Genomic DNA, 21669 nt, shown 5'->3' with positions numbered 1-21669 from the left:
AGTAGGCCTATCTTCAGAGGTTGTATTGTAACTAGTCCCATATTAGACATTCTCTGAACTAGTCTAATCAGAGAGGGTTAAAGCGGAGCTAGTAATCAAGGATCTTTCGTCTAATAGTACTAATTATTAGCCTATGTTAACTGTCAGTATTGTTTATTTGCATCCAACATCAATCACCAGGTGAATAGGCCTATTTCGAAGAGTACACTTTTTTTTTTTTTTATCACAGAAGGGTCATTCAAAATGGAATTTGGGTGATGAAAATTTGCTAACATGTATTTCTTTAAACATACCCAAAACTTGTTTTAAGCATTAATTAACTTGTAAAATTGATGAATCCACAAAAAGTATTATTTATTATAAGTGTTATTATAAGTGTATTATTTTCTAATTAGGCTACCATCAGGAAAGTAACACCAAGGATAATTTGGAGAACAAACTGATTTCTTTTTTTCTTTTTCTTTTTTACAAAATTCCTGCCATGTGACAGACCATGTCATCAGAAATATTAAAATGTCATCAGAAATATTAAAATATTAAAATGTCATCAGAAATATTAAAATTTAAAATTATTAAAATCACTTAACATACTTATGTACTTTGTCCACTGCACACTTCTTCAACTGACCTTTTGACCTAAGGGAAACTTCAAAGAGTCATTATTTCAAAGTAAAAGTGTTTTGAGTAAAACTGATAATGTAATTTTGAGGGACAAACAATTATTTCAATTATTCACATTAATAATGTAATTTTTACTACATTTATTTTAAATGTATGAGATTTTATTTAAGAAAAGAATATGTTTAAATGAAAAGTGCACAGCTTAACTGTATGATGTATGATAAAAAGGACAATTTTCAGGACCAGGCATTTTTTTTTTTAAATGTTAAAAAAAAGAGGAACATTAAATAAATAAACAAACTCTGTCTTATCATCTCAAGGACAGTCTTTATTTATTGAATATATACAATATGTGATTATTTGGACAAGTTCAATTATATAGGGGTATGCAAATGTAAGGGACAAGCATTTCCACCTTTTTTTGTAGAATGACCCAGAACTTCCTTTACTGAATAATATTTCACAAGGTCTAAATGGCCAACTACTGCATTTAGCTTTTTTTTTTTTTTTTTTACTTTTGCATTAGAATCATTACTTCTTCTTTCCAGCAGAGGTGGACGAAGTACACAATTCCTTTACTTAAGTGAAAGAAAAGATACACCTTGTTAAATATTACTCCAATACTTGCTTTTTAAAATACTTTTAGTATTCAGAAGTACAAGTATTTGTCCTTTTTAATGTATTTTTTTGTTTATTTTGTCATTAAAGTAATAGGGTATACATCATTTGTTCAGTCATACATCCAACAAAAACATTTTACCTATTGTCTTTGAAACTGTTCAAATAGATGCAATAATATAATTTTTAAATCATTATTCATTCTCTGTTCACAAATCTAAAAACATTTTAACTGCCCAATACAAAACCAGATTATTTATCATAATGATGTATGCTAAATATCTAGCTATGTGGTGAATGTCAGGTTAACACCAGACCACTTTTCAAGTCTCAATTGCAAACAGGTTCATGTAGTTCTCCCAGGCTATTGGAGGATGGTCTGATGAAGAATCTATTGCAAACAGGTTCATGTAGTTCTCCCAGGCTATTGGAGGATGGTCTGATGAAGAATCTATTGCAAACAGGTTTGTGTAGTTCTTCCAGGTGGAGGATGTTCTGATGAAGAATCTATTGCAAACAGATTTGTGTAGTTCTCCCAGGCTACATGGAGGATATTCTGATTAAGAATCTATTGGCTAAAGTACAGATTCTCAAAAATCATACTTAAGTACAGTAATCAAGTAAATGTACTTAGTTACTGTCCACCCCTGCTTTTATATCATGGGTTAGTTAAGCCACAGAAAAGCCATATGACCCAGGCCGTATCATCTTCCTGCGGCAATGCATATTGATGAAATAAAAGTGAAAGAAAAACTGAAAAGGTAAGGACTATGCGTAAGCATGAGTTGTGAATAAATCCACCCTGTTACAGGACTCATGACAACACACACACACACACACACACACACACACACACACACACAATGTCTTACCAGAGGCTGCATGTGGAGCCTATAAAATAAACTCAAGATAATTATTAGGCTACTTTATTTGTCAGTAGGCTGAATGGGTTTCTGCTGGAACACACTGATTTAGACAGACATTATTCCAACTCTCAGCAAAGACTGGTATCCAGTATCCAGAACACGAGGCACGTTCAGCATTTCTCACTCCGTTACAAAAATATAAAACCAAAATAAAGCAAAATAAATCATGCTTTCTTGTGACTTTTGTACTTGCAACCTGCCACCACTGGATGGCGATTTCGCGCTGGTCTCAGCCTGTGTATTTGTACACCTATTCAACTGAGTGTGCATGGTGGACGAATGATTTAACCCTGGACACAGGAACGTGCAGAGGGAGAGCGCGTGTCCCAAATCAACGCGGATGTGTCGATAGTTAAAAGGGTCTCGCGCAGTCTGAAGGACTGAAGGTGACGCGATGGACTGGTAAAGCGTTTGAGACGAACGAAATTATTGGTGTTAACGAAAGATATGTGAAGAAAGTCCAAAACGACAATTGTCAATAGCAAATTATGCATTGTATTCAAAACGGAGAAGATTAAATAGCTGATGTTCTCCTCAAAATGGAACGGGGCGTGAGACTTAACCTGAGATAGCACCAAATATGGGGACACCAACTTTAGGGATTTGGAGATGAGGATCGTTAGATTGTGATTTTCTCATAAGCGTGGGTTTGTGTATTGCTACAATAGCATGGCAAGGCGAACTAGTGTAACGTTATGTCAACGTCGTATTGCCTATCTAAACTAGGCTACACTCGGTGACAGTTCGAGCATCCCCTTTGAATCGCTGTCAAACTTAAAGGGAATTTTAACTCAACTGGATTTACGGCACCAAAGACGAGGGACGCTCATCCTCCTTGGCTTGACATGACAGAAGAGAACATGACGGCAGTACGAGGAGCTCATTCACACCCGGCAGGTTCCGCAGGGCCAAAAGACAGCGGGCAGAGCGTACCGGACAGCCCCGCACACTCCAAGCCAAACCCCGCTCCACCGGCGGACTACACAAACGAGCCTGCATCCTCAACATATGACTTGGTTAGCACATGGAGACAGTTCGCGAAAACTTTTATGTTAATTTTCCCTATATACGTTCTGGGGTATTTTGAGTTTAGTTTCAGTTGGCTTTTAATTGGACTCGCTGTATTTTTCTTCTGGAGAAGGAACGCAGGAAGCAAAAACTCGAGACTAAGCAGAGCGTTGGCATTCTTTGACCAAGAGGAGAGAACTTTCAAGCAGAGCCCGGTGTCATCAGAGCTGCCATCATGGGTGAGAAATTGGCTACAGCAGGCCTGGCAATGTCAGAGTTTACTACGGTTATAGCCAACACGTATGCAAGTACATTTTGGGTTGAATTCTAGGTCAATACTATTGTACTGACGTTCCCTTTATGCCTCTAGTTAAAACGTTTTAAAATATGGATGAGTAGGCTTACATTTGGCTATGATCATGAGCTATCTGATCTTACCTTTGGGCTAATTAAAATTGCATAATCTTTTCATCAACACAGAAGAAATACTGGACAAGATGATTCATTGTACTCCAATTCCCATTGTTATTAAGCATGTTTATCACCTCTTATCTTCATGATTTAATTATCTGGCTAATTATCTAAAAAGCCTGCTGATCTAAGCAGTAGCCAGAATAGATAGGAGGTGAGTGTTATGACCAAAGTCAATAGAGAAACAGTTTGAGGTCCTCTACTGATGTTTAATGCAGCTGTCATCAGAAGTGGCACAAGGCTAAGCTAATTTTGAAAACAATGATGACCTCTAGGGACATCAGACAAATGAAAGAACTGGTTATGTATGGAAGGCTGTCCCATGTTTAAGCATGCATAAAGGCAAAGTGTGTCCAAAAAAGTCCTAATGCCAAGTCAAGGGAAAGAGGTAGGCTATTGTAAAAGTCAAATGGTGGAGGCAGTTAATTAAGTAGAACACTGCATCATCTGTTGATCTTCTGCACCATCATGCTGCAGAATCACTTCCCATGATCGAGATTTTGCCATGACAACATGGCAAAGGGTGTGTTGTTTGTTGCTGTCCTTTCTCATTGGAAGAGGTAAGCACTGACACCTGCTGTTCTCATTCTATTCTTATCTCAGATGCTGGGCCATCCACATACTGTTGTGCTTCATATAGACACAGTGCAAAAAAACAGACTTTTGTTGTGATATGTGTTGGGAGAAGAGGGTGATGGGAAGACCAAATGGACCCTGTGTGTTGTCAGCTTGCATCATGCGTGGGATTTTCATTGGATTTCCGTTCATGACAGAGCAGCTTGTGCCTCTGAAACAGAGAAAGAGAGAGAGAGAGGGAGAGAAGGTGGACAGGCAGTAGGCCTATGTCTCTATGTGGGAGTAAAATATAGGCTCGAGATAGGATCCTGTCCAGCAACATGGCCTCATATCTCAGCTGTAGCTAATGGAGACCTAACTAATGTGTAGGAGTCTCCCAATGTTTCCCATGCTCGGTAGCGCCTTTTTGATTGAACGCCTTCCATATTTTTCACTCCTGAGTATCCTAGTCCTTGTAACCTGCCAATAAGGATCTTTCATTAACCACTGAGAACATCATGTTCTGTCATCCCTGTTAGTTCAGTAGGAAGCGGTCGGTCAGGAGTCCACACTCGGGAAGGTGATGGACTCGGGCTGAAGTTCTCCTCAAAGATTGTTTAATTGGGTTTAGCCTGTAAATGACATTACAGGCCTTTCTATCAGAGAGCTGGCAGGCGTGAGGAAGGGAGTAAATCAGAGAGCCTCATGGATGTAGCCACAGACTGCCTTTACACATTACCAGCCCCCACTGTTCCAAGACATGGATACAGTCTGAATTCTGAAGTCATGCAACACATAGCCTACTCGCACTCTTATCTTAAAGTGATAGATGTGTATGTGTGTATATTTGTGTAAACTTGTCAGTATGACTCTCAAAAACAAAATTTATGGTGAGTGGTGTTTGTTTTCACTATTCAACCTATTCAAACTACTATTCCATTCACTGAGCGGTTGCTGAGAGTGAATCGATAGCACGAGTTCAGTAGCACTACATGTGAAACAATACATGTTAGTGGGCTCTGTGTGGTCAAGATAGGAGTGGTGATGGGGTTCTTTAGTGCAATCGTTTTTTCTGTGATTGGCTACCTTACTTAAATATCCACATTTTGTACCCTAGACATTTACTTCAGGTTGAACTCTTTTCAGGAATGCAGTACGTCTCATAACATGGCCTGGTCAGTCTGCATGGACAAGATGTAGTCAAGCCAGATTCTGGTAGAACATGCAATTCACAGATGCAATGCAGTAGGTTATCCGTATTGAGTTTGTAATGAGCAGGATTTGACCCTAGAGATGACCAACCGATTATATGTGTCGTGTTAGAGAGAACACAGCGTGTAGTCATCCAGTGAGTGCTATTTACTGCCAACTTGCAGGCAAACTGCAGTGGGATGTAGTGGAGTCAAGCTGAGGTGAGATTTGAAGGGAAAACGGGGGCAAGGGGAGAGGTGCTGCTTTGAAAATTTCATAATTTTTTCTCGTCAGCACTCGGTTCTCTGCCGATCTCCACTCATAAAAGATGTGCTCATTGGGCCATGGATGGAGAAAAATAATGCAATACAATGTCCTCAGAAATCCTGCATTCTGATACTGTGTGCTTCACCTGCTGCCTTCTACAGTCTCTTGAACTAAAGTAACACAGAGAGCATATAAACAAATAAGTAAATAAATAAACATTTGCTGCTAATCCCCAGATATTTTTCAATCCTAGTCAGATTCAAAGTGTCTGTAGACGTGGTCTTTAAAACCCGCCAGACCTTTTACTCCCTACTGTTGTAGGCTACTAAACCTCCACTCCCCTCTATCTTTACTCACACTAAATGCAGCTGCCAGTACTACCACATGAAATTGGACAGATTAGAAACAGATAGATAGAGAGAGAGAGAGAGAGAGAGAGATAGAGAGATGGTTGGGGGGGGGGGCTTAATTCGATTTTTAAGACCTCACACCCCTCCCCCTTGATCCAATGTCTTCACCCCAGCTTCCCGATGGCTGCGCCTCAGCACTAGAAGACTGTTAAACTGTCTGAATCTGCCAGCAGCGATAACCGTGGCAGTTGCAGTGGGCTAGGATCTGCTGCGCTGTCATGTTGCATCGGAGGCACTGGCTAAGGACAACTCGCGCCAGTGTGTTTGGCTTTGGAAATAAATCTAGCGTGAGTCATAAGGGCTTCTGTGTAGCCCCGGCAGAACGCAGCAGAGTAGACTCGCCGCCACTCACCGGCTCGCTGCATGTGCGGGCCAACGAGGAAGGCAGAGGAGTGTCTCAAGGCGAGGCATAAAAATAGCCCCTGCTGCCTCATCTGGCAAACAGGCTGAGGAAATGTGTTGTTATGTTGGTTTGTGAAACTAAATGGGGTATTATATCAGAGCAGTTGTTTTTTTTTGTTTTCTTTATTCTGTACAGCTGACAGAATTCTTTTGTCTGTACAAGCTCAAAAGGCATTTTTCATTTTCATTTTTTATTTTAATTTTTCTCCTTGTTTTATTTCCTCCCGTTCAAAATTACAAAATTACACGGCCATTTACTGTATTATTCAGATTATCAGACAGTAATTGTACCCTAGATACAAAGAGTTTAAGGGTCGTTTACACGCCGCCGTTTTTTTTGAAACCGATGAATTTACTGATGAATCGACTGGTCTGGCATATGCACTACAGCACCTTTAGCTGCTTTCACCTCTGTGTGTCAACGCAAGTTTTTTTCTTGCCGGAATAGTTAAAGGTGTGAAAGCAGTAAGAAAAAAATACACCTGTTGGCTTCGTGTAAACGGGCCCTTAGTCTCATGGTGCACATTGACAGTAGTACATCTGGGGCTAACCATAGTGAAGTATAGTGGGGAGGGAGTAACAGCACGGAATGATTACAGCATTAACAGTGTTTGAATTTGTTTAACCAATCCAAATGTCTGCTCATTTGAAGGGCTTGATGTAGGAGGGGGGAGACTTAAAGGTACTGTAACCGATGCTGGGTAACGTCACTTCTGTTGACCTTCAAACAAAACAGAGAGCTAGCTCGCTACTTCCTCCCCCTCCCTCCCGTGCTGCTCCCGTGCAATTGAAACTCTCTTGTTTTTGTTGCCGTTTTTGGAGCCTGGGCTGTACACAGAAATCACGTTTTTTACAGTGATTTAGGACACAGACAGCTAGCGGTTGGTTAGGTGATGTTTGCAGTAAGTGACATAAAATGTTTTAGCCTAAAAAACGCGTGGCATCGCTTAGAGCACCATTAAAGTGCCGGTACACATAGATGTTGATGACTCCTAGACGTCGGTTGGCTTCCCCTTACATGTTCCTGTCTTTTTTTCAAGTCCTCCATTTTAATGAGTTGGCTGCAGACTGGGAACTCTTGTCACAGAAATACCAAGGAAAGGGCAAGGAGGCCTCACAGGGACACAGACAGCAGCCTAACATAATGTTTTTCCTTGATATAGACAGAACATCAGTTGTTTATGGTTATAGTGTGTCTGTGAGTGTTACCCAGAGGAGCAGAGCAGAGCCCTCTCTTACAGGAAATCCATTGATCAACTGAGGGATGAAAATGTGGCGGCGAAGTCCACTCTTTCTTTCATTCTGTCTTTCTTTCTTTCTTTCTTTCCTGCTCTTCTTCTTCGGGCACTCCTCTGAGGATGTGCTGTCACAGCATCGCAGCATCAGCGTTTCCTCTCTTAGCCTACTATGGGACTCAGTCCCGGGGCCTACTCAGCTAGTGTTAATGTGCCCACTCACACACACACAGGCACTCTCAAACAGCGCGCTGGCAGTTGTAAGCATTGATCATTTAGAGCAGTGTTTCTCAAACTTTTTCAGACCAAGGACCACTTAATCAATAAAAAAAGCCTCACGGACCACCTAGCTAAAAAAAATAGAATAAATTAGACCTACTTCAATAGTAAATTACACAATAGGCCTACTCACTAACCACTTTGATTGTATTATTGTGTCAGAGAATTCATATGATTTAAACTGGCATGGCTTACATAGGCAGTGTTGCAGAAATGTTTGGATTTACATACAAGTTGGTTCAATATTGCAAACAACTCATCTATATTAAATTTTACCACGTCTGCTCGCGGACCACTTGGGCTAGCTTGCGGACCACCAGTGGTCCCCGGACCACACTTTGAGAAACACTGATTTAGAGCATACATTATATTGCTGTTCCTTTGGAACAACAGAAATCACTGTATATCATTCATACAGCCTATCTATCCATTTATACTCAACCGACCATCTACATTTTTTCATTCTTCCCTTTCCCTGCATCCATTGGCCTTGATTCAATGTGTTGTGTATTTCATGATGTTAACAACAATATGCACTTCTATATTATGTACACAAAGGACAGATCATGTGATACCCAGAGTCCCATAGTCCCACATGCAGCCTTTCTGGCAGCATTAATGCTGCACTACACTATCTAGTCCATATGCTCCCATATCTTAAGTGATTTAAGTAACTTGTTCTCTATAATAAGCAAACCTAAATAAAGGGGATTGTATGTGGATGTTTCATTATTCAAATGGTTAGATCTCTATGCTATTTGTGTAAGCTATATGTGGTAGGAATATCCAATGGTGCTGGTTTCCTTAGTGACAGATATTTACTTTTCCTCTGCAGCATTTGTCTTATTGACTTCCCTGCTTGTCATTTTCCAGGTCCATTTTCCGGATGTAGAAAGAGTGGAGTGGTTGAACAAGGTATGAGAGTGGGCTTGTTTTTTATTCTTTTTTTTTTGCTGGGCTTTATTGAGATGTTGACCTCTAAATCAGTCTATCTGTCAATCCTGGCACTAAATACTTTTATTTTCTTTCTCTGTGACACTACATTTTTGACTGTTGACTCGTCTTGGTATCTCTTTTAGTCCTATCATTCTCGTCCTTTTCCTCTCAAGGTGTGTGCATCTCTATCCTCATATCTCTCTCCCTGTCTTCCCTCTCTCTCTTCCTACCTGCATCTCTATCCTCATATCTCTCTCCCTGTCTCCCTTCCCCCTCTCTCTCTCTCTCTCTTCCTCTCATGCTGTCTCTCCTGCTCTCTCTTCTCCTCCCTTTCACACCTCCTCCCTCTCCTCTTTGATTCCCCGTTCTCCTATTGACTGCTTTTTTCCTCGAGTTCTTTCTCTCTCTCCCTCCTTCTCATTTCCTCCATTTCCCTTTCTTATCTACCCCCCCCCCCCCCCCAAACACACACCTCTCTTTGTGTTGTCTGTGCAGGGCGGGGGGGATCGGGGGCTGCAGTGGATAGTGATGTGGCACGCTGCAGCAGAGCTGCACCCCCCCCCCCCCCAGCCCTGCCCCATTTCCCCTGTAGCACTCACCCATTCAGACAGCAAAACATCACTTTTCATCCGGCCATCACACATTTTAGATTGATGGAAGTTCACTGTAAGTCAGACTCACATGGCGTGCCACTGTTAGGTGTTCATGAAGATATTGTATGTCTTTCACACCAGCCGTACATCATGAAATGGAGGAAGTGTTAAATATTTGATCAGAGTAGCCACTTTAGTGTATTTTCCATGGTTTTCCATGGAGTCGGAAAAGCTTTAACTGAAACATAGAGTTTACTCATAACCAAAATATCATAAATGCAAAAAAGGGTTTCGGTTCTTGCTGATGTTTTGGTTTGTTCAATTCTTGCCAACTGTGCACCACAGGGATTTAGCATCTTAACGTCTTAAACCTCTTTTCTCGTAAATTGAGATTTACTTTATGCTCCTCTTTCTCCCGCTTTATTTCTCAGTCTTTGTTTACCACCCCTGCTCCTCCTCTCTATCCCTCAGCATCTGTTCAGATGTGACATTGAAAATGCAAATGTCAGAAAAATAAATAAATATAAACAAATGGATCTAAATGAAACACTGCCATCTACAGAGCCACCCCTAGGACTCATCTATCCTCAACTTTCTCCTGCTGTTGGTCTCTGATGACCAGTCATGTTGTGTTTAGTGGTCCGTCAGCTTTACACCTTTCCCTCCCGCAGACGGTGAAACAAATGTGGCCGTATATCTGTCAGTTTGTGGAGAAGCTGTTCCGCGAGACCATCGAGCCGGCTGTGAAGGGCGCCAACGCGCACCTCAGCACTTTCAACTTCACCAAAATAGACCTGGGCGACAAGGTGAGCAGAGCCGCCACTCATGCTACTCGCCAAAAGATCTTATCTGGTCAAATACCATGCTGGAACTTCATAGCCTGTTTTTGAAACCCTTATTTCAAACCTGACCACCTGGTATACCTTCATGCCCTTGGAATAGATGTGTTCCTCCTCCACATCTGTATTATTGTTTTATCCTGAGCCCACTAAGATATTACGCTAGTGTGTTAATTAGTGTGCTAATTAGCATGCTAATTAGTACGCTGCAGTAATGTGCCCCAGTCATAGATCCATGTAGTGCACACTGAATAACCATTTCCTGTTAGTGAGGTTTACATGTGTAGGACTAGCTTTCATCTCCCTCCTCATTTTTATCAGAAATGCTCAAGAAATTTCCCCATTGGAATCTGTGTATTACAGCCATTCATCCTTATAATACAGTAGGTTGTGTGGTTGATGATTCCCAAAAGTCTGTGCAGTTTATGTCTGCATAAAAGATATGGCAACACTTTTTGTGTTTATCTCTAAAAAGATCTTGAGCCACAACCTTAAAATAATATATTTCAATTATTTGATTATTTGCATATTGTATTTAATTGCCCAGTCAAGTCATTGTATGGTCAAATTTGTATTTGTACTTGGGTAAGAATGACCCTACAAGAATTAAAGAGACAAGCATGTAATTGAGTGCATTGACATGGTTTCCATGGCACCAAAGAGAATATCAATAATTTGTATGTGTGCATGCGTGTTTGTGTGTGTGTGTGTGTGTGCATATGTGTGTGTGTGTGTGTGTGTGTGTGTGTGTGTGTGTGTGTTCACAGCCTGTGAGGGTCAATGGGGTTAAGGTTTACACTGAGAATGTGGACAAGCGCCAAATCATCATGGATCTCCAGATCAGGTCAGAGAGATTTGACTCATATTTGTTTCCTTATTACATCACATATCTAATATATTCTGAATGGATTTCTAAATCTGTATATGTGTATTTTGTGTGTTTTTGTGTGTGTGTGTGTGTGTGTCTGTATGTGTATCTGTGTGTGTGTGTTTCTTTATTTTTCATCTCACACAGTTTTGTTGGGAGCACTGAAATAGATGTGGACATCAAGCGGTACTACTGCAAAGCCGGGATCAAAAGCATACAGGTGATCATTCCATTCTGTTTGACATTCTGAGCTCATGTCCATAGTCATCATGTTTCCACGGAAACGGCACAGTATTGGATGCAGCCACAATAAGGTGTCTGTCTGGCTTTATATTTCTCTTTTTCCTCTCATGGACACACACACACACACACACACACACACACACACACACACACACACACACACACTCACACACTAAAAAAAGATAATATAGATGGAGCTTTGAGGTGTCAGGTGTTTAATATACATTGTTGATTAGTCTGTTGGTCTGTTTTGATTGTCATGTCCGCTCCTTGCTGAAATGTCAATGCCTGCCTTATTTGTTTTGTGTTTCTGGACACTTGTGGTTGGTGTTATGAGGTGTGTTGGAAACAGACTGCCTCTCAACCCTCCATTGTGTCATATACATGTCTGTTTCCAGGAAAGACTCCAGCACAGGCCTTTTGAACGGGGTCTATTTTTAAGAAGGGTGTATTTTTGGCGTGGTGTGTAACCGAATACACTAATGCCCTTGTGCTGTCCGCAGCACTGGAAAAGATTGGACAACATACACATGTGTGTGTGTGTGTGTGTGTGTGTGTGTGTGTGTGTGTGTGTGTGTTTTACATCTTGCATGGTGTATCGTGTTGCACCATGCGACCATTTGTATGCCGTCAAACATTCGGAGTGTTCTTGGCGAAACAGTTAGCCGCTGTGTTGTCGGCGGCCGAGGAAGTGCAGAAAGATTACACGCAGGATTAGTATGCCTTACATATCCACCTAATGCATAACACCGGAGGCGAGAGCAAACACTTCTGCTTTGTTATCAATGACAGCCAGAGCCTTCGCTCCGGTGAATTCCACTGGGCCAACCTGGGCTAGTTACACACACACACACACGCACACACACACACACACACACACACACACACACACACACACTTTGCCGCATTACCTTGTAAGGCAAGTCCTACCCGAAGGAAAAAACTAATGACTTTACTGTTCAAATCTGTCTTCAGATTTAATGAACCGTTCTAGTGGACAGATGTCAGGAAGTGGAGTTTGCTTGCTTTGGCAAGAGTTAGCACTGTAGTTTGATAGCATTTTGTTGTAATAGCCTTGTTTTTTTTTTTTGTTTTTTTTTATCAGATACCCTTTTTTGTGAATGTGAAGAACGAGAGGACATTGCTGACACAATTTTATCAGAAATGCGTTGAAAAAAATGTGAAAAGTTCCCATTGTCCCTAAGAGACGTACTGTACTGAGTGAGAGAGCCGTTTCTTTTTATTGTGCTCCTCAGAAGACTGTTCTAGGGCTTCAGGAATCTATAGATCAGTATATAATTTGCGGGTTTATATTGCTTATGGCTGCACAAGCAGTGTCAGGGCGAGGGGAAATTATATGGATCTTTCTGGAGGCTGCTATGATTCATGAGTGGAGACTTCAGCTATTTAAGCCCGGACTGCACGGAACGTTGCCGCGAGAAAAAAGCAATCAGTCTTCCTCCCTGGATCCCTACACAAAGCACATTCACTCTTGACCCAGAGAGATAAGCGCTTGCTTAACAAAGTTTCCCTCTTTTTCCCCCTTACTCTCCCCTCACTCCTCTCTGTCTGGTTGTGTCTGTCTCTCTCCCCGGGCCCTCTCACTCTCTCTGTCTCTCTCTCCATCATCCTTACCCTCCACACACTCGACCTCTGGGCTCCAAATACCCACTCGTTCACACGCACACACACACACACACACACACACACACACACACACACACACAGTCTTCTTGTCTGACTTGTCTGAGGCTGGTATGACTGCTGTACCTTAAGCTGTGGTGTATTAATGGCAGCATCAACTCGGGCATCTCGTGGGGCTGTCTCCTTTGGAATGTTCCGGCTCTTTCTGCCGTATCTCTCACTGCTGGGTGACTGCAAAGACCCAGGATTAGGGGGTCAAGGGCCAGCTGAGGGTGGGGTGCTGATACTGAAAGCTTCCTAAATGGTATTTGTGTGTGTGTGTGTGTGTGTGTGTGTGTAATGGTATTTGTGTGTGTGTGTGTGTGTGTGTGTGTGTGTGTGTGTGTGTGTGTGTGTTAATGTGTGTGTGTGTGTGTTTGTGTGTGTGTGTGTGTGTGTTTGGTTGTATGTGTGTAATGTGCAGTATACATACAGTACACAGTACATACACAATAAGTACATACTGTACATACAGAGTAAGCATTTCTCTGCGTTAAGTAAGTCCTGATGGTTCTGAGTGTGATGTGCGCTGTGCTCCCGCAGCTCCATGGTGTGCTGAGAGTGGTCCTGGAGCCCTTGCTGGGGGACATGCCTCTGGTGGGAGCGCTGTCTCTGTTCTTCATCAAGAAGCCGGTGAGTGCTGCCTGCCTGCCTGGCTCTCTGCCTCGGTCTTCCTCTGTCTGTCTGCACTACGCTGCACTACATGATGTTTTCTAAACAAAGTTCGGGAGGAGCCCTTAGGGATGATTGACAGCAATTAATCACCTGTCTTCCGCCGCCAGGGTATTTAAGCCGGCCTCCTTATCCATACGTCACACGCCGCGGCGCTCGCAAATTATCCCTCCTCCTCCCCCTACTCCTCCATTTCACTGATAGCCCAGTTACGCATTCCTCCTTACATTGGGGGGTGCAAGCGGTCATCGCTCTATCGCGATCTCCGCTTCAGGCATTCCATGACCACAGCCAGCTACCATGCCAAACACGCGCTTAGCTTATTCACTCAGTATAGCAATCATGCCGACGGGCGAACTAGTGAAACTGGGCCATTGGAATTCCATACATTACAATAGACACACTAAAAAAACATTTGTCACATTTCTGAGAATGTAATGTGCATGGCAGTATTCTCTAGGGCACAACATTAAGGAACCAGTTTGCCAGGTTTTATCAATGGTATGTATTCGTTTTCCGTTCCTGGAAACCCACAGAGGTCTGGCCTGCATGTTCAGAGACGTGCAGCGGTAAACAATAAGGGGTGGAGAATGGAGAAGAGACATGCTTAGAGGAGAGGAAGTAAATAGCAGACAGGGAGCTTGTGTTACTGATCAGTGATTTTCTATTCACAAGCCCGTTGTAGCTAGTAGAGTCTGTGCAGTTACATGAAAAGCAGGTCTTTCTGCACACACACACACACCTACTTTTCCTAGAAGGCCTTTGTTTTTGGAGAGTAGTCCTCCACCATTCTTCACTGCTACATCCAGAGTCCTCCTGTGTAGTTCCATGATAGACACACTGAATCTAAAATCTCAAATCTAAAGACACACACACACACACACACACACACACACACACACACACACACACACACACACACACACACACACACCACTCCTCCCCTCTCATTGTATTTGTGCCCAAGGCAACATTAGTATTGTGAATCAGAGCGCACAGAAAACAAAGCCTCAGAGTCAATTAGACCATAGAGTCAAATCTAGATGGAGATGGAGATGCTGTCATTTCTTTTGTCATCCCTGTGAAAGCTTTTGTTAGTGCTTGAAAAGACTGTTCTCTAAGATCCACACACACATCCAGAACACCTGTCACTCCTAATAATACCCCACCTGGAGGCTACAGGTACACCGATGCCAGTCATACGCCATTAGCCTACTTTCCGCCGAGTTGCGTTGCGGGTTCACTCATCCTCCCCACTGCCTCTCCTCCTCTGGGTCCCTCTTCAACACACTTCCGCTCCTGTCAGCAGGCAAATAATGTGACCGATTTAAGCAGTGGTATGGGAGTTTCCATGGGGGGTGGGGGGGTGGGGGAGACAGAAGCTGCTTTAAATAGCCGCCGTGCACATAGCGATGGCCTCCCCCTGGCTATTTATGGCCTCGGGGAGCGTCAAGGTGGGGATGCAGAGGCCAGTGAAAGCAACGCTGCCCATACAGTACAGCATGCGGCCTGCGTCCACACACACATGCACACACGCACACACGCACACACACACACACACACACACACACACACGGTTTTCTGAAGACTTGACTGAGGCAGGTATGACTGCTGTACGTTAAGCATGTGGCCTGCATCCAGCCGTAATTCCACATCGAACACGGCGTGTGTGAGTGCGTGAGCAGCAGCAAGCTACGGCCCGTGGCGAACTTCCTGTAATTACACGCAGGATGACTCGCCTGTTCGCCAGGGGTCGATGGCACTAGAGCCGTGATTTACGCTCACCTGCCTCGCCCCTGTCGCCCGTTACGCCACTCTTCACTCGTCCTCGAGGGCCTGTTATTGCTTCGATGGCCGCCAATGAGATTGAGAATGCCTCAGCGACGTCCTTGTTGCTTTGGCCCCAGCTGTTGAGTGCAGTGAGCTCACTGAGGCAGTCATTGATCAGTGAAGGTTTTTTTTTTTCATTCTAGCCTGTAGCTTTGTCACTCACACCTCTGCAGATTAGATTGTATTGGAATGTCTTTCTTCAACAGGCTTCCTGCCATGTCTTAGTGTTCGCTTGCCTGCACCCTATCTGACATGATCTCTTTCTTTGTATCCTATATCTCTTGACTTTAAGACTGACTGACTCCCCTCTTGACTGTTGCTCTGGGTTTGCAACCTTTTTTAACTCTCCTTTGATCAAAAGAAAACACTAATGCACTAAGATGTGCTACTGATCTGCATGCCTTACAAGGCAACATTTTATCTCCTCTAACTCCAGAGTGTTTATATGTGTGTGTGTGTGTGTGTGTGTGAGTGCCTTAGCTACAAGATTCCCTTCTGTAGCTCGGCGTTCATATTAGTTTATACTACCTGTGTGAGTCACCAGGCTCCGTATGGTCCAGTGGTTTTCATTGCTCATATAAGGCAAAATAGCCACCACTTTCTATCTGTGTCATCACTAGCTCTCCTCACCGGCCTTTCCCAGGTCAATGATACAACCTTCACTTAAAATATCTCTTGTTCTTAAAAATAACCTCCCCTCTTAGCAAGGACACATACTTTCTAAACTGTTCTAACACCCTAAACACCTGCAATTATAAGAAGCGTTTAGCCTAGTTAAACAACCCCACCTCGGAATACCTTGTGGGGAAGCGCAAGGTTCCTGCAAAGTTCCTGCAACTGGGAGTTTGGGATTAAGTAAAAGCTGCATTGGACAACTCGCGATGTGCTTAAGTGAGAGGGTGGAGACGGTTGGTCTTACCCTGAGAAGAGAGAATGGCCTGATGATGAAGTAGCGGTGGGGAGTTGTTGTTGTTGTTATTGGTCGGAGGTCTGCACCAGGGCCCTGGGGGTTCAGTGAGGTGTCAACGAGCGGAGTCAGCCCTGCCCAGCCCACACCTCTCAGGGCACTGCAGAGGCAGCAGAGGACTCACACTCACATTCACACTCACACTCACACTCACTCCGCTCCACTGCAGTTTTCCACTGCACCAGGAGGAAGCCCCCAGAGAGACACACACACAGCAGGGCCTGGAGGAGCAAGAGAGAAAGATGGAGAGACAGAGAGAGAGAGAGAGAGAGTTTAAAAGACAAAGACACAGAGAGACACAGAGAGAGTTTAAAAGACAGAGACACAGAGAGAGTTTAAAAGACAGAGACACAGAGAGAGATTAAAAGACAGAGAGAGAGAGAGAGAGTTTAAAAGTCAGATGGTGTGTGTTGAAAGAGAAGATATTGGGGAGAGAGATGGAGTGTGACAAGTGAGTGTACACGAGGGGAATTACTCATACCAGAGAAAGCAACATATTGGAAAAATCATGACATTGCACCCAGAGACAAACTGACAGCTCAGGATGTATATTTTCCTCATTGATACCTTTATGCTTCACTCCGTCTTGTTACAGTGCATCACAGCACCTGTGAGAGTGGGTACCGGAGCTAGACTAATTAGCATTGATTTTATAACCAAATCACTCAGCCAGACAGGATTAATTCTTCCCATTGTGATGTGCGGCTGCCGAGGAGTGGTGGTGTGTTGCCCCCCCCCCTGAAAGATCCCACATCCTGGACGGGGCTTTTAATCAGAACCCACCTCGCTTTTTAGTGTGTCGATTCTTAAATGCGCCCCCTCAAACTTTATGAACAAAACAAAGAAATAAATAACCTGAATGGCTGGCATTTTTCGGTCCTTGGGCGAGGTATCAGTTTTTTTTGCCTAGAAGTGAAAAGCTCTTAGTCTGAATGTAGGAACCCCTCCAATAGTCCCTGTGATTATGTTCTCCTAAAATCCTGGCAATCATGAGAAGCCAAGTCTGTGTTCTCCCCTGTGTAGAACAAATGAAGAAAGCTCTTCTTCACCATATTGACATTTTGGTAACCGTTCACTAATAAAATGTATCTTTCTTTTTTTTTTTTCAATTTCTTCAGATTCTTTTATTTATTTATTTATGTATTTTTTTTTTTTTTTTTGTAAATTATTTTTATCGGTTTTCCTTTCAAACTCATTATATACAATGACAATATCGATGTATAGAATGTCTAAATGTATCTTTCTTTAACCAATCCCCTCCTCTAGCTCCTAGACATCAGCTGGACGGGCCTCACCAACATATTGGACATTCCTGGACTGAAGTAAGTGGTTTATCGTTCCCATTCTCTCTCTGCTGAGTAATTGGTTGCTTGTTGATCAAAGGCTTCCAGACGCTGCATTATTTAGTGATGTGCTTGTCCCTGCCGAGTCACACGTGACAGACGCTACAGTATGCATTGTCTCAGAACACTGTTAACTACAAATGATGGCTTGCCTTTACAAATGAAAATGTGACAGCTGCATGTCCGAAGAACAATGAGATTTGAAAGCATTGGTTCTACATTTGTGTGAGTGTGTGTGTGTATGTGGCGAGGGGCGGGGGGATTACTGCTACTGTGTTTGCATGACCAACCCTTTGCCCAGGGACGTGTGCGTGTTTGAATATCTCTTGTGTGTATGCATTTGTGTGATAGTGTGTGTGTATGTGCTTTGTTAATGTGCAATGTTGAGTGAGCGTGTCTGCCCTTTCTCGCTCTCATTTGGAGGGGTTTGTTGCGTCGTCAAAATTTGTTGTGTGTGTGTGTGTGTGTGTGTGTGTCTTTGTTTGTGTGGTTAATGACTGTGCAGTGTTGAGTGAGCATTCCCTCCCTCCCTCCCTCCCTCCCTGGTTATATCTATCCTGGAGGTGTTTGTTGTGCCGTGTCGTCAGCGTGTGTGTGTGTGTCCCCTGGAGAGAGATGGAGCAGGTGTTTTGCGACAGGGCGCCAATGACGAGCTCCCCACCGGGACAAAACTCTGAGAGAGACGCCTGCAGACAGTGGGTTTGCCTACATTGGATGATGAGGGTTAACACAGATTAACTACCTCCAAGCGGCACTTTTGCACTAGCATTCATCAACACATGCATCCCTCAAGCCTGCTGCCATTACTGCAGTATACATCATATTAACAGCCCTGTTGGTTTGTCTGGTTGTAAAGGCTTCAGCTGTTGCTCATTGATTGTATGTTTGTGTGTGTGTGTGTGTGTGTGTGTGTGTGTGTGTGTGTGTGTGAAGTGTGGGATTCTGCTGGGGTTGCAGTTGTGCTGTGCTGTAATGTATGTTATGGGCTAGTAGACATTCAGGGTTGGGTCTGTGGGAAAGTAAGGGATATGGCTTCCAAATTGGTCATAAAGTGAATTGATATGGCTGGGACAGTGAGTGCTGAAAACACAGGACAGTGGTCCCCACCATTACCAGTTTGTGTGTTTGTTTGTTTTAACGATTCACATACAATCTAGAGCTGCACTGCTGGTGACCCATAGTCTTTCTTTTCAAATCTAGTTTTTGTAATACAGTACATTCTGTGCATTCAAAATACTTTATCGAAAACCATTCAAATCATGGAGTAGTTTGATGTAAATACAGAACCACATGCATACAAAGCAACTAAAAGAACCACTTGCAAAGCAGCTTTTGAAAGTGCAAATGTACATGTAAATGTTAGACATTGGTGCACTAAAGCACTCCCAATCTCTTTTGAGTGAACTGAAGTCAGGAGGCAGCAGGATAAAGAACCTGTTCACCATGGCAGACATTCCAAAGCGTTCAGTTTCAGGAAATCTACAGATACATGGCATAAGCTTTCTGAGACACGGAAGGAGGAGGGCAGTAAAATATGGAGAATTGACAGGAGGACTCTTGGGGAACTGCTGTCAATATAAATCAGGGTTAAGTTTGAGTATGATTCACAAGCGATTGCCCCTGACAGGCTAGTTCTGAATGGATAAATATTTGTTGGTTCGGTTAGTGTTTTCTTTATTACACATCTATAACCTCAGCTTTTTTGTAATAGAATAGTAAGCTGCATCTTTAATCTGCTGCTACGTCTTCCTTGCGATGTGATTTGATTTGCTATGCAGCCGCACTAAGAAAAGTGTCTAATTTAAGCAACTTTAATTTCCTTACATCACACTCTCTGCGGATCTCTCAGTAATTGCCAGGCAGCTCACACTCTCCGACTGGTGGGAACATGGCGTCTGTGGGAAGCCCACGCAGATCAGTGGGCAGGCGGATTACAAGTAGCCCTAACGAACGGGGGACTTCAGAGAGAGATGCATTTAAATCAGCTCCTCTTCACGTCACTCTCTGCCGAAAAGCCCCCTTTGAGCTCTTCTCTCACACCTGATCTTCTTTCATCAGTTTAGTTTTTTTTTTCCCTCGAGATGACGAGATGTTCTCGTGTGTCTCAGGGGAAATAAAAAAAATAGGAGCAGTTCCCCATTCTTCTCCTGAGAGCCAGCGAGTTTTTTCAGTACGCCTGACCTGATTTCAAAACAAGCTCTTCCAAGGAAGTCTGATTCACAGGAGACTCACCTAAGGGAACACACACGCGTACACACACACACACACACACACACACACACACACATAGACACGCACACACACACACACACACACACACACACACACATAGACACGCACACACACACACACACACACACACTCACACACACACAGGAACAGTACAACTACTCTTAGTCACGCACACACACACACACACACACACACACACACACACAGAACAGCTACTATGAGTCAGCAGGGATCCCAGCACAATTGAAAACAGATTAATGCTCCTGACATCCTAGTCAATAGACTGACAGTCAGCCCGTGTTTGTCAACCTTCCTCCGCTCTGGCTGTGGCGCTGTAACAGGTGGAGATGAAGGTTGCATGGGGGGGTCAAATATAGAGTCTTCAATGACGTCAGGGCAAAACCTGGAATGTGGCTGGTCATGAGTCAAGATAGGGGGCAGCCGTGGCCTACTGGTTCAAAGTCAAAGTCAAAGTCAAAGTCAGCTTTATTGTCAATTTCTTCACATGTTCCAGACATACAAAGAGATCGAAATTACGTTTCTCACTATCCCACGGTGAAGACAAGACATATTTTACCAATTTAAGTCCACAGACAAACATAACATTCAAGTAAACAAAAAAGTAAGTAAATAAGAGGGCACATATAATAATGAAAAAAATAAGAGCAGCAAAATTTGGTTGAAATTGTGCATAGACAGTCAATAAAATACTAGTGCAAAGTCAGGCCAATAAAAGGCTTGGGTAGTTCTGTTTGACCTAAGTAAGAAAGAAAGTGGCATAGTGGTGCAAGTTATGTAAGAGCAGCAGAAGTGTTGTGTTTTCAGGACAACAACAACAAGTTGTAAAGTGTACAAGTGTGCAAGTGGAGTAGTGCAGGCGGCCATTGTGGGTCCAATGTCCAGGATGTTATGTAGCTGAGGGTGGAGGGGGGAGAGGAGGGAGAGAGTTCAGCATCCTTACAGCTTGGTGTATGAAGCTGTTGGTGAGTCTGGTAGTGCGGGAGCGCAGGCTTCTGTACCTCTTCCCAGAGGGCAGTAGATCAAACAGACTGTGAGCGGGGTGACTTGCATCACTCACAATTTTGGTCGCCTTGCGGGTGAGGTGGGTGGTGTAAATGTCCTTCAGGGAGGGGAGTGAAGCACCAATAATCCTTCCAGCTGTGTTCACTATGCGCTGCAGGGCTTTCCTGTTGTATTCAGTGCAGCTTCCGCCCCACACAGCGATACAGCTGGAGAGGATGCTCTCAATGGTGCCTCGGTAGAATGTGGTCATGATGGCTGGTGGAGCACTTGCTCGCCTGAGTTTCCGCAGGAAGTACAGGTGGCGCTGAGCTCTCTTCGCCAGTGATGCAGTGTTGGTGGTCCAGGAGAGGTCTTCACTGATGTGCACCCCCAGGAATTTGGTGCTGCTCGCTCTCTCCACCACAGCACCGTCGATGGTCAGTGGCAGGTGTTGGGTGTGACCTCTCCGGAAGTCAAC

At 43.5% G+C, this 21669-nt stretch overlaps 1 protein-coding gene across 3 annotated transcripts in view; it reads left to right on the top strand.

The window, feature by feature from the left end:
• The first annotated feature begins 2471 nt into the window (after window positions 1–2471).
• Window positions 2472–21669, top strand: part of esyt2b (extended synaptotagmin-like protein 2b) — a 34608-nt gene continuing 15410 nt past the window's right edge. For 2 of the 3 annotated variants that reach the window (XM_042067061.1, XM_042067060.1), the window contains exons 1-7: window positions 2472–3412; window positions 8857–8898; window positions 10184–10318; window positions 11119–11195; window positions 11367–11439; window positions 13689–13778; window positions 17881–17936. In XM_042067061.1, coding sequence (XP_041922995.1) covers window positions 3011–3412; window positions 8857–8898; window positions 10184–10318; window positions 11119–11195; window positions 11367–11439; window positions 13689–13778; window positions 17881–17936 — 875 coding nt within the window. In that variant the 5' untranslated portion in view covers window positions 2472–3010. The remainder of the gene's footprint in view (window positions 3413–8856; window positions 8899–10183; window positions 10319–11118; window positions 11196–11366; window positions 11440–13688; window positions 13779–17880; window positions 17937–21669) is intronic. The other variant, XM_042067062.1, reaches the window with a different exon arrangement.

This window comes from Alosa sapidissima, chromosome 17 (genome assembly GCF_018492685.1).
Source record: "Alosa sapidissima isolate fAloSap1 chromosome 17, fAloSap1.pri, whole genome shotgun sequence".
Classification (NCBI taxonomy): domain Eukaryota; kingdom Metazoa; phylum Chordata; class Actinopteri; order Clupeiformes; family Clupeidae; genus Alosa; species Alosa sapidissima.
The sequence above is the reverse complement of the archived record's forward strand: the minus strand, read 5'-3'. Positions and strand labels throughout refer to the sequence as shown.